The sequence below is a fragment of the Camelina sativa genome, chromosome 14, assembly GCF_000633955.1.
Source record: "Camelina sativa cultivar DH55 chromosome 14, Cs, whole genome shotgun sequence".
Classification (NCBI taxonomy): domain Eukaryota; kingdom Viridiplantae; phylum Streptophyta; class Magnoliopsida; order Brassicales; family Brassicaceae; genus Camelina; species Camelina sativa.
In genome coordinates, this window is record NC_025698.1 from 12,193,319 (window position 1) to 12,207,143 (window position 13,825).

General features: G+C 34.7%; 3 protein-coding genes across 4 annotated transcripts in view; 1 reads left to right on the forward strand and 2 right to left on the reverse strand.

The window, feature by feature from the left end:
• Nucleotides 1-1,037, reverse strand: part of LOC104741144 — a 2,356-nt gene extending 1,319 nt beyond the window's left edge. Inside the window, exons 1-3 of the mRNA XM_010461934.2 lie at nt 872-1,037; nt 624-776; nt 84-302 (exon numbers count right to left, since the gene is read on the reverse strand). Coding sequence (XP_010460236.1) covers nt 84-302; nt 624-776; nt 872-910 — 411 coding nt within the window. The 5' untranslated portion in view covers nt 911-1,037. The remainder of the gene's footprint in view (nt 1-83; nt 303-623; nt 777-871) is intronic.
• On the reverse strand, nt 3,049-5,820 carry LOC104741146. Of its 2 annotated transcripts, none has more exons than XM_010461936.2 (13): nt 5,636-5,820; nt 5,492-5,553; nt 5,326-5,403; nt 5,173-5,248; nt 5,004-5,074; nt 4,774-4,875; nt 4,593-4,682; nt 4,382-4,456; nt 4,114-4,146; nt 3,941-4,012; nt 3,722-3,751; nt 3,463-3,578; nt 3,049-3,374 (listed from the first exon to the last, which is right to left on the reverse strand). In XM_010461936.2, the coding sequence occupies exons 1-13, from the start codon at nt 5,688-5,690 to the stop codon at nt 3,353-3,355; spliced, it is 882 nt and encodes a 293-aa protein (XP_010460238.1). In that variant the 5' UTR covers nt 5,691-5,820; the 3' UTR covers nt 3,049-3,352. The 2 variants fall into 2 exon arrangements, with proteins under 2 accessions (XP_010460238.1, XP_010460237.1); XM_010461935.2 differs by having other exon boundaries at nt 3,689-3,751.
• On the forward strand, nt 11,428-12,351 carry LOC104743503. The gene has a single exon (XM_010464575.1). It carries the CDS (start codon nt 11,428-11,430, stop codon nt 12,349-12,351), a length of 924 nt encoding a protein of 307 aa, XP_010462877.1.

The following is a 13,825-nucleotide window of genomic DNA, read 5'->3' on the forward strand; positions in this document are numbered from 1 at the left end:
AGGAGCAACAATAAAGTAATTAGATATATTATAGACTCATTATATAACAACGTTATACAATATATGTTTGAGATCATTTAGACCTGCGATTCACGGCTTAGTTCATCCACGAGCAGCTCAGCTATAACAAGTCGTGGCAGAGGACCATTGCCTATACCGTAACCATTATCGACGACGTTAACATCCGGAGGAGAAAGCCAGAGAACATGTACTTTCTTCTTTGGAAAATCAAGTCTGCCTCCAACTTTATATCCATAATCGATGAATAAACTCGACAAGGAATCTATTCCGTAACCATCGACCTAAAGCAAAAAAAAAAAAAAAGTTGAGCCCACAAGCAAACACAATGGTCAAACCAAAAAAAAAAAAAAAATCACAATGGAAAAGTTAAATGTCACAAAAATAGCAAACGTAAAAACCCATTTAGCTTTAGACTTAACCACTCCACCGTAACAACTTTCTCAGAATTGATGGCTTTCAAATTCTTAATATATTTGGATGTCTAAAGCACCAACTTGTTAAGCGTTTAGATCATGCACACAATTAGTTTCACAAGATCTTGAAGAATAACATTTATTTATTTAATTTTTTTTTTTGCCAATCGAAGAATAACATTCATATACCTTAAATGTCCTGAAAAAGAAGTGGTCGTAGGAGATCTTTTCGTTGTCCACCGATTTTACTAGTTCCCATATCGTCTTTGCCATCGGGTTCTTCCTCAAATACGTTTTCAGTATACTTTCCAACACATCCTGGAGAAATATTTCACTTCCACCCTGATGAAAACATAATCATGTATTATAGTGATGATTAATTAATTTAATTTTTATATTTAGAATTTTGTAGATAAGAATTAACTTAAAGAAAGAACCTTGAAGGATAAAGCGGAAGGCAAGTCAACAGAACCCATTGCGAGAAGATCCTTGAGCTCTGTGTGAGAATCACAGCTTTGTTTGATTATTTTTACTTCTTCTGTTCTTCTTATCGAAATTTATTCGTAATCGTTATAATGCCGAGATGGGTCATGGCCTCATGGGATATGATTACTAGCGAAGAATAACTAAATTGAATTTTATTGAGCTAGTGGGGGTGTGTAGGGAAACCTTTCAACTTTTTGGTCATTTTGCTGTTTAATCTGTGGAGAATTTCCATAAGAACCTTTCAACTTTTCTTTCTTTCCAAATAGAACCTTTCTCTAAGATTGTTTCTTAGGATTTACAAAAGTTTTGTGGTTGTGGAAAATGTAAAAAGCTCATTCTCAAGAAATGTTTTCTTAATATTTTACTAGCGATCTTAGTCTTTACAAAAATTTAATACATAAATGTTAACGGATTTCAGTTATATACACCCGTTAAAATTATGGCTGATATAAACAATACTGAAAAGATTCCTTAGTCCTCAAAAAGAAAAAAGAAAAGAAAAAAAAAAGATTCCTTAGTCCTCACTCCTCAACAGTTCTTTTTGATTTCCTGAATTCTTGTCTTTTCTTTGTATCTACCTTTCTCATTATTGCTAACCTGAAATTATTATATCGATGGGTTCCATTGACAAATTTTTGTCGGGACAAAAATAAGAATGGTGTATATATTATTATTTTTTTATAACAAAGACTAAAATTAAGAATATTGTATATTTTGAAAAAGAATAGTGTATATAAGTTTCCCTAAGATGTTATGGGACGAATTTATGGGGCGTGATCATTTGTCTTGTATAGATATGGACACAGGACACCGAACGGGANTTTTTTTTTTTTTTTTTTTTTTTTTTTTTTTTTTTTTTTTTTTAAGGATATTTGTGATTCCTTCTGTTATTTTTTTTAATTAAAGCTTAACATTACAACAAACTCAAATTTTGTTAGAAAAAAATTGCAAAATTTATTTCAAAAACTAGTATAGCTGCTTTTGTTTCTTATTAGTTTTTCCAAAATTTAATACATTACACAGTACGCATGATCCGAATGAATGAGAAATAAATGTTTTTCCCAAAAAGAATAGGAATATGATACATAATTCCTAATTGAAGTTGGTTTTGGAATTAAACTCCGGAAACAAATAATATCTGCATTGAAAAATAAAACATACTAAAATTACATAAATACTTATGATGATCTAAGCCGGTAAAATATAAAAGATCAAACACACGTATATACGCACTAATAACCTAGATCGTGAGCTTCTTTGATCTAATATCTTCGAGGACTCTTACTCATGACTTCTCCTCTTCCTCCTCCTTTCTTCGACGTCTCGTCAGCCGCCGCAGTGACAAATTCACCTGACCTAACCATCTTCGGGTTCTTGAAGTCATCAGATTCGTTCCCACTCTATCTCCTAATAGCGATGGTCGTTTACATCTTCCAACTCCGCTATTGTAACTGCTCGGTTAAGCACAAACCAAAACCCTTGAAGAAAGAGATCTTAAAATCTCTCCCGAAACTGACATTGTCGTCGCGTGAATGTGCTGTGACTGTAAGGGTTTGTAGGTGTGTAATATGTCTTGAGGATTACGTGGCAGGTGATGTGGTGCGGGTTTTACCACAGTGTGGACATGAGTTCCACGCTATCTGCATAGACAAATGGTTTCAGTTAGGCTCCACTTGTCCTTCCTGCCGAAGCATCCCAGTTTTTGCATCACCACTTTGAATGTGGTGTGATCCGTGACCCTGAATAGAGTTTTTCCCTAAAACTTGTATATATTCTAACGTTGTTGCTATTTCTTGCTTTGGGGTTCTTGTTTCGATGAGCCTCTGACATCTGTTTCTCCTACCTTTGTTTTTTTAAGAGCTGGATGAGATATATGACAATATAACAATTTTTTAACGTAGGTGTATGAACCAATTCGATGTAAACCAAACCGTATAAAGATGGTTTTATCTGTTTACCTTTTGGAATTAGGATAACACTACGATGACAAATTTACAAAAAAATTTGTATCAATTTTTTTATTTCATAGCTTTCTTCCATCTTGTTCCACAGCTTTTTATTTCTTCTTAGTCGTCCAACTCTTGTTTTATACAGATGATCCCTTTTACGGTTACCATATATTCTCGTCTTAAGCAAAACTGTAAAATAAATCTCTGAATTCCAAAGCCATATTTTATCTTAACAGGGCTTTGTATTGCCCACATGCATCACATGTCTTTGGTGTTATATATATAACCCCCACATCAACTTTATTTTAAATTGTATCAAAATCCAAAAGTGGACACAGCACATGATCCATGTCGATAAACAAACTCCAGTTGTTCAAGGAAAAACATCAGCTTTCTAAGGCTCACGAGATCATTTGTATAAGTCAGAAGTTTGTTTTTTTATATACTTCCCGCAAGCCTAACCGCCATCAGGAGACTTCAATATCAACACCTAGCTGAAGTAGCCCTGCATTCACATTTCCTTTTATCACACCTCTATAAGAACATATCAAACTCACAAGGGAGACAACAGTGAACAAACAAGATGACCAAACCTTGATAGCAATGGCCTCGACTTCACATTGACCTTATTCAAACTGAATTGTTTCACTGTGGTTGTCACCTGTGTGCCATTGCTTTCAAACAGCTCTTCAGTCAAGTTTTTCAGCCCCTGAAACAGATTAGACGAAATATTGTTATCAGTATTTCCATTTAAGTTTGTGAAATAATGTGAATTAAGTAGTTTCAAGCTGACAGGTCTTGTCAAATAAGAAAAAACACCTTGGTTTCAACATCTGCAAGTAAATTACGAACCTTCTGGTTTACAGGAAGTTGAAGCTGTCCCTGTAAGATGAAGTTAATCACTTTATGAGATAAACAACCATAATATATATTTGCAATCCAAAAGTTAGATATAGAAGAAAATGGATACAGAACACGTTAAAATTTTAACACCAGAGACAGGTAGATAATTATACAGAGGAGAGAAACAGGGAGATCAATTCGTTTTAATTTATCCCCTATCCGCATTACCATATCAGGCAGATTTGTGCTCTTGCCTCCTAAATAGTTATACAAGTGTAGCATGACAACATTTGTGACATCCTGCCACCAGAAAGAGAAATGAAATCAGTACTGAGTTACCAATTGCAGGTTATTCTCAGGCTATTAATAGATACTAATAGAACATAAAAAGATGAATGTACCTGCTTATATTCCAGCGTGTCCAACTTCCCATCCTGCCAAAAAAAAGTTTAAATGCCAAAATAATTAGGAGAGAAACTAAAAGGAATGAAATGCCCTAAAGGAGAATTCTGATTCCTTATCTAATCTTAAGGACTATGATTCGCAGCTGCAATCGCTTTAATCACGACGGATGCAGCAATGCACATGCCAATGAGTGCGAAAGAGAAAAAAACTATTGATCTTCAGCATTTCTCATATATGGCTTAAGAAAATAAAACCAAGACTCACCAGTCCAGTAATTAGATTATGCAATGATTCCAAGTCCATCTCAATTGAGTTGATATCCCCACGAGCCAAAATGACCTGTTTGGCATAAATAAAACACAAGAACATTACATTGGTCCAAAACTGTTCAGCACACTACAGATGCATAACAAGGAAAGCCAATCTTTCTAATCATAGGAACTAAAGAAAAGGTAAACATGGTCATAATTCGTACCTGGTTATTGATTTCCTTGGAAAGATCAATCTGCTTTTCTACCTTATCATCCATATTCTGAATCTTTTGCGTTAAATGTCTTTTTGCAAGCTGACAATAAAACCATTAAGAACCAACTTAATCCCTGCAGCTTAATATATCACCAGAAATACCATAAGTAGAGCAGAAAGAAAAAACTCACTGCAAGGGCCTGAGAAACCTGCTCCAGATTCTTTGTCAAGTTAGCCACGGCATTAGCCATGTTGGCTTTTGTCACATACATAAGGTCAGTGAACGAGAGTCCCTAATCAATCAGTGAAAAATCCGACACAGTGTTTAGTTCCCTTTACAACATCAAAATCTCCTTTTAACAGTAGCAGTGCGAACGAGGAGAGCCGAAATCACAAGAAATAAAAAAAACTTAAATCTTACCTTCCACCACATATAACCATATCCTAGAGCTCCTAATGCAGCAGCAGGAACAGCAAGAGCTTGTAGGTTTGCTAACAACAATAAAAAAAGAGAGAGACTGATGAACACAAGATTCTAACAAAACTACTTTAAGAAGAAAGAATTACAACTCCCTAATCTTAAAACATACCACCAGAAACTCCATCCATGACAGTTATATGCTGCTGAGAAGCTAGGTGTCGAACCTCCATAGCTAATCGGCGAACCTTTAAATTGAAAAAAAATCAATACCACCATTTCTCACCCACCAATACTCCTAAATCCAAATGGACAACGGTAGTACCTGAGCAGCTATGGCATCAGAAACATCAGAATCACCATCAGGTCCTTCTCCAGATTTCTCCATTCCCTTCACCAGACCCTATTATCGAAAGAATCAAATCATTCCCAACAAATAATTTTTAAGGAGAGAAACCAAAAAAAACACAGAAATCAAAATAAGTAAGTACCTGCAATTCACCCAACAAATCGGACAATTTCCCGTTCTTCATCATGATCGTACCAGTATAACCTTTTGAAATCGGGGAAACGTATCAGATCCCAAAAATTAGCAGCGCAGCAGTAAGTAAGTTAGAAACCGAGTGAAAAATTACCTGCTCCGGCTAAGAGGAAGATCCTCGATAAACCAACTCCGGCTTGCATCGCCATAGCTCCGACTGATTTGTTACACCGCCGCCGACTTGTCGAGATTTGTGTATCTCAAAATCGGGTATTTTGATCCTCGAGGAACTGACTTTTTTTATTTATTAATTTTTTTTCTCGTTTTTTTTGGTTTTTTGTTTTTTTTTGTCGGGAGAGAGAGATACGTGCTAAATGCTAATGCTATTTTACTTAGAAACGACGTCGTCTCAAAGTCAATTTCAATTTCAGCCGCCTCAACTCACGGCGAGCATTGCCGTGGTCGCCTTGAACAATACGTAAAAAAAAAATCAGGTCGTCACGTGGCACGTTTTGTTTAACCGAAAATTTAAACCGAATAAACCAATATATTTAAACTGAAACCAAACCAAATCAGGGTCAAAAAGTTTTGTGTAAAAAAATTCACAAAACCGAAGCAAAATAAATCGGAACAGTTTAATCGTATTGATATTCTAGTTGAAAATTTATTTTACATTGTGCACAAAAAAAAAATTTACATGTAAAATCATACCTAATTTATTTTACATTTACAACTAAATCAACATTCGCTTTAAATGAACTAACTTTTTTGGTTCAAGGTTTGATATATAATTTTCCTACCTCCTAATACAAGCAATTCCAGCCCGAATAGAGGTGTAATAATAATATGCTATAATAATTGTTAGAGTGGTATAAACAATTTCATATATATGCCTTATTGTAAAAATTCTTCTCTACCATCGATTACATTCTATAAAATTGATAGGTCTATTTTTTCCACCTCGATTAATGATAAATTATCTAATTACATCTGTCTAATTTAATTATAACTCATATAATTCAATTACTTTCCACTTAATTTTTTTGTATACCGATTATTTTTGGAACCAAATATAAATCAAATAAATATTTTTGTTATTTACATATTTAAACTAAGAGTTTGTGATGGTTTAAAATAATTAATATACAAGATTTTTATGAAATCGTAAAATTTTATTTAAAAATTATATTAATGTGTTTACTATAATTTTAAAGACAATACTATAGTTTTATATTTTATTTGATGTTTTTTAACATAATTAGAAATATATATATATATATATATATAAATCTTTAATACTATATATTTTTATGTTATTATTAATATAATAAAATAATCCTAAAACTAGTCTCGTTGGATTTCTAAAACAGAAATACACTAGCTTTTATATAGTGTTAATCTAATAAAAAAATAGATACAAATTAAATGAACGAAATCTCTTAATTATAATTATAGGCTCTTTTGTGTTTTGATAAAATGTTAGTTAACTATATACATGTCTTCAAGAATATCTTCACTGCAATTTTAACCATGGTAAATCACTATTGATATTTTAAATGATTAATAAATCGAGATCCTCCACCGACAGACTTCTAGTTTTGAATTATATAATTCCTGTGTACATATAGAAAATTATTTATACTCTTTCAATCTGTACACAAGTGCATGTTTGTGTGTTTATTTAATATTACTATGCTTCTTTGTTATACATATATTTCAGTTAAATCGATTATGCACCCGTACAGTAAAATTGTTCATCCATTTTTTTTAAGATGAATAGATTGAATGATATTCAACCTAACTTTATTAAACCTAATATTTTAAATTTATTCAATTTTAAACAATCATTTGCATCCATAATTTTTTTCCCATATTTTTCATTGAAGGTTCTCATCTCTCATTTCTCTTAGAGAAACCCTAATCCATCTCTCTGTCTAATCGCTCTTCTTCAACTCCTCCTCCTACGATCCATCCCACTCAGATCCTTCAGAGAATTGTAGAACCTTTCAACAATAATCAGGTATTGTTCAGATCGTTCCGTGATGTCCTGAAATAATTCAAGATGGGAGTTCTCAGTTTTAAAGAGTTAATGCAAGAAACTAGAGAGTTCCGATGGGTTCATTTTCAAGATGAAGGTCTGAGTTTTCTCAAATCCTCAGCCTTAGGTTCAAAATTTGGCTCTTTTTATTTTCTTTTCATCTACACTTCTTTTAAATGGCTAATTTATGTTTTATGATACGAGCTTTGCAGTTTTTATTCAAGAAATAGAGAAATCTTTTGGCACAAATAAGATGGTGGACCAAACCCTGAAACTGCAAGCCATTCTTCACTCTCTGGGGGCGACGAAGATATGCTAAAGGCATTCTTTGATGTTTTACAACTGTTCAAGAGGGGTTCATTGACTCGTGAGGTTATACTTGAAGAGATCAAATACTTCAACTTGGCTCATCTTCAGGACAAGATCCTTAATTTTCTCAGATCTTCAGGTTAGAATTTCACAACATATGTATTTAACTTTTGGCAAGAAAAGAAAAAGGTGTACCTCGGAGAGACTAAACACAACTTTCCACAACATATGTATTTAACTTTTGGCAAGAAAAGAAAAATGTGTACCTCGGGAAGACTAAACACCACTTTCCACAACAAATGTATTTAACTTTTGGCAAGAAAAGAAACCAATTCAACGCCATAATGGCACCAAGAGTCCCCCCAAACACTTCAGTGCTGTTACATACAAACCGAACAAACATTTTAAGAAAACAAATGTGTTTTTGCTGTATTAACAACAGTGAAGCGTTAAAGGGAACTCATGGGGACATTTGACTCTCTTCTTCTAAGCTCTTTGATCGATCCTGATAAACAACACTAAGTACTTGTGCCTATTTATATCATTGCAAAGGGGTCTCCGATTCTTCCTTCTTAATTCTCAATTTGACAAAAAAATGAAAGAAAAAAACTATAATGGGACCAATAATCATATATTCGAATCATAAAATCAAAGAACGTGTGGAAATTTGAAAGAGATGAATCGAGTCGAAATTATGGGCTTCGTTAGATAATTGACCGAATATTTAAATGTTGTGTCCCTAAGTTTACTTGAAATGTTTTGAAACGACAGAAGTATTATATTCTCTGCATGGGACTCTTTCCTTTGATATGTCTTTTCTCCTTCATTTTTTTATTGCCACTCACCAGTCACCACAACAATGCTCTTAAGTCTTAACTAATATTCCCTCATTGAAGGTTTACAGCAGTGAATTACAGTTTATATATATAAAAGAAATATTATAATGAATTACTTATATACATATAACCTACAACGAAAAATGATCAGGCCATTTACTTACAGTTAATTTCAATTCCCATGCAATGCGGTTAAACAAATTATAGAGTGTGGGACTGTTAAAACTTAAAAGAAACGCAGTTAAAAGGGGAAAAAATTAACAAAAGAGTTATTTTGTGTAGTATTTTTCTTTGCAAGAAGTATTTTGTTGCAAGTAATATATAATAAATTTCGGCGGTAATTGTCGTGATCTATGAATGTAAAACATAAAAAAACTATAGAATGATTAATATACGTTTTTGAAGTATTTGTTTCTTTTGATGATCCTAATAAAAGAAATAAAAACGTTATGTTAAGATTCATATATATCTCACGCTAGTCATATCAGTTATTTTTGACAAATAAATCTGTAAACCACTAACAATAATCTGGAATATATGTTATGTAATGCAGCCTTACTAATGCTCATTCCGTCTTTCGTCATGCATATAGTTCAGTAATACTTAATTGATTATGAGTTTCTGACATCATCTATTTGACTTCAGCTTTTCAGTGCAATATATTTGGTACATATCTTACGATCGATTCGCCACATAATATGAGCAATCGATTTTTTTTTCTTTTAATATAAAATAAACCAAAGCAAATGTCAAAATATTAGCAAATTTCTTGGATTTATTTGTAAAGAACTGATATCAACATTATAAAGAGAACACCAAATTAAAAAATGGAGTTGCATGCGAATGTAGTGAAGACAGAGCAAGAACTAGTATGGGCACTACCTATAATAAGAATATAAAAAGAATCTCCTTTATATCTTGTGAAAAGCCTTGAGGACTTTTCTTTAGAAATCATATTCCCTCTTGCTCTTTCCTTTAACCCCAGTATGCGTCTATATTCAAAATGCTTGTCTGGGTCATCTTCCTTTGATCTCTCTATATCTCTGTCTCAAATGATATGGGGAATATCCTAAAGTATATATATATATATATAGATATGAAACGTAATCTCCATCTTTATTCGTATTTCCCATATGTACATCCAAATAAATAAAAATCACAGCAACATGCCAATAAATTAATATATTAAAAATGTCTTAAGCTGAATAATAATAGTATACTACATTGATAAAGTTCATTGTATGCAATAAAAGCTTGTGCATAGAACAATGCACGTCTCTGTGACAGTATGAGTATAAAACAAGAAGACAACAACAACAAAAAACTGAATCGAAAATCTCAATTTTAAATTCTGTGTTTTACATTTGGGCACTGAGAGAACAAACAAACGGGAATACAACATATATACACATACATGTAGGTTAGCAACATAAAGAGGATTAAAACTGGATAATGTTAACTAAATAAGTTGTGAGCTAGTTGCAAAAATTTCGAATCCATCAAAGCTTGTGCATCTTGAGTTCCCTAGTTCGATTTTTACAGAAGGAGAAAAATTTTTTCGAAGGGAAGATGTATAGACTTCGACTCGGATCTCTGATTAATCTTAGAAGAAATTGTGGATTCCGTGTCTTGTATAGTTTTAACAATGTCGAACGTGCTTGAATGGTAAAAGAAACAAATAGCAATCACAATATGGTTAAAGCAAACCATACGAGATACAATAATAATCATAAAAAAAAAAAGAATTAGACGAAGAGCTTACTAATCAAAAGAAACCATAAAACACATGCAACAGCTACCACTTCAACGCCAGAATGTCACCAAGAGTCCCCCCCAAACACTTCAGTGTTATACAAATCGATCAAACATTAAAGAGAAAATGTGATTTGAGTATTAACAATGAAGCGTTAAAGGGAACTCATGGGAACATTTGACTTGCTTCTTCATGCTCTGTCCTAATATAATTAAACAACACTACCACTACATGCCTATTTATATATATATATATATATATATAACAATGCAAAGAGTCTCCAAATGCTTCCTTACGTTTCCAATGAGAATTTTCATCATGGGACCAACGATCATATATTCTTTTTTTTTTTAACGATCATATATTCGAAATCATATAAATAAAGAACGTGTGAAAAAAAATTGAAAGATGAATGGAGTCGAAATTTTGAGTCGCGTTCTTAGAGATATTTGATTATACGTCCTTTCAATTTTGCATGAAATATATATATATATATATATATATATATATATATATTTGAATGGAAAAGGAGCTCAGCCTTCGTATGGATGGCAGTCATTACAGTTTGGCAGTGAACTTTTAGCAACTGGAATTCAAGTCCGAGTGGGTAGTGGAGATAGTACCTCACTGGGAACAGATCCATGGTTACCAACAAGCCCTCCACGCCCCCCATTATTGCTCTCAAATACAGATCCCGAACTAAAGGTGGCAACTTTGATAGACCAGCAACAACGACAATGGGACGAAACAGAACTTCATCGTCTTATAGATCCGGCTGACCACCATATTATTCAGAAAATCTTTTTACCACGACGATCAGTAGCAGATGATTATCTCTGGAGTCATACTAAGGATGGTAACTACACAGTCAAATCAGGGTATTGGAAAGCTATTAACTTACGACTAGAACAAGATGATGAACCAATGGCCCCCTTAGCATCTGCACCAGACATTGCAACTGATATCTGGAAACTGAAGATTACTCCAAGCTGAAACACTTCCTATGGAGAATGGCCTCAAAAGCGATTGGAGTTGCAGAAAATTTGAGGAGGAGGAACATTAATATTAATCCATATTGTTCCAGTTGTTGTCTTGGACTCGAAACTAGTGATCATATATTATTTTCGTGTCCTAACATTATCCCTGTATGGCGCTCAGCTGGGTTCCCAACTTCTCTACTTGGAGACCCGACAAGCAGTGTGGAAGATAAGCTCAGATATTTGATCAGATTACACCATGATACCAAAGCTGAACCGATTAAACGTTTTCTTCCCTTCTGGGTCTTGTGGAGACTATGGAAGAGTCGAAATGATCTCGTCTTCAATAAAAAAACCACTAGACAAGAAGACTTAGTGAAGCTGGCTATCAATGATACAATAGAATGGATGACTTGTCTCAACTTAACAGAAGAATATCGGAACACAACTGGTGCACAATCTCGCAGAGACACTTGGACAAAGCCTCCACCTGGTTGGATCAAATGTAATTACGATGCGTCTCACATCGAAGGTAATAACATATCGGGTCTCAGCTGGATCATACGCGATTCCAATGGATTTCTGCTTCACTGTGGAATGGGAAAATTTCAAGGAAGGACAACAATTGAAGAATCGGAATGCACAGCTTTAATATGGGCAATCCAATCAACTAGGGGACTAGGCTACCGGAAAGTCATCTTTGAAGGAGATAATATCAACATTACTCAACAGGTCAACAACAGGAGCTCAAAACTTCGACTGAAACATTACCTGGATACTATAGAGGGTTGGAAAGCGGATTTTGAGACAGTGGCTTTTAGCTTCCGACATCGAGAGCAAAATCACTGTGCTGATAAATTAGCAAAACAGGCAATTGTCAGCCTGAATGATTATGATCTGTATCACTCATGTCCTTTCTTCTTACAACAATTTGTAAACAATGATACAATGTTTTAACCCTAATAAAGCTATTAGATGGAAAAAATATATATATATACTATTCAAATCATGAATGCTCGCCTGCGGTAACCGAAAAACACTCATCCAGAACGTTGTCGTGCTCCATAACACATAGCTTATTAGGTTGAGACGACCCACATAGGAGAGAGACTGTGAGGTCCACGTACTAACTCGACTACGAATTTGATCAAACAGAGGGGAAAGATCCACGGCAGTGAGTCTTCTTGTTATTAAGGGGAGACCAAGATATCGAACAGGGAGTTGGCCCAAACCAAAAATATAACGAGCTCCCATTAGCTCACGATTATCTGGTGAAACACCCCCAAGATACAAAGTCATTTTTTCCATGCTTATCGTTAGACCCGATCGCTTAGCAAAAAGATTCAAAACTTGGACTATACCATCCACTGATATGATTTTTCCATCAGTTAATATCATGAGATCATTGGCAAAGCAAAGGTGCGTTAAACGTAGATTTTTGCACCACGGGTGGTAGCCAATGTCCTGTGAGACTGCTGCTTTGTCCAACATCTTGGAAAGCACATTCATGCAGATGACGAACAGATACGGTGAAAGTGAGCAGCCCTGACGCAGTCCCCTAGCACTGCGAAAATAACCAGCGATCTCACCATTTACTTGGACCGAGAAAGAAGCCGTTGTGACACAAAGCAAGATCCAATGAATAAATGCAGGAGGGAGATTCAGAGCTCTTAAAACATTGAACAAGAAAGACCACTGGAATGAGTCAAATGCCTTCGAAATATCCACTTTCATTGCATACCTCGTGGAGATATTGTCTTTGTGATAGCCCCGCACCAACTCTGTTGCAAGGAGTATATTTTCAATAAGCAGTCTATCTGCCACAAAAGCATATTGGTTGCCCGCAATGAACTTAGGCAAGATGCGCTTGAGCCTGTTAGCAATGACCTTCGAGATAACCTTGTAAAGAACATTACAACAAGAGATTGGACGATAATCTCTCATCACCTTAGCATCCTTTGTCTTCGGAATCAAAGCTAGTATCGTAGAATTGAGTCCCTTTGGGAAGAAACCTTTAGCAAAAAAAGATTGGACCGCAATAAAAAGCTCTGCACCAATGATATCCCAAGCTCCCTTATAAAATTCCACTGTATAACCATCCGGACCTGGGGACTTATCACTTGGCATCGCAAACAATGTCTTTTTGATCTCCTCCCCCGTGACCACCCGAGTGAGCCAACGACTATCTTCCTCGGAACAACTAAACGACATTAGGTCAGCGAGACTATCCACAGACATCCCCTCATAGTTTGCTGGAATAGTTTGAAGAAAAGACTGGAAAAAAGACTCTGCCTCCACTTTAATGTCTGCATTGGTCTTTAACAGTCTCCCATCATGAGCTATAATTTCCCTTATCATATTCACAGCCTCACGAGTAGCCACAGCACGATGAAAGGCCTTATTGTTTCTACCCCCCCCCCCTACCTGGAGC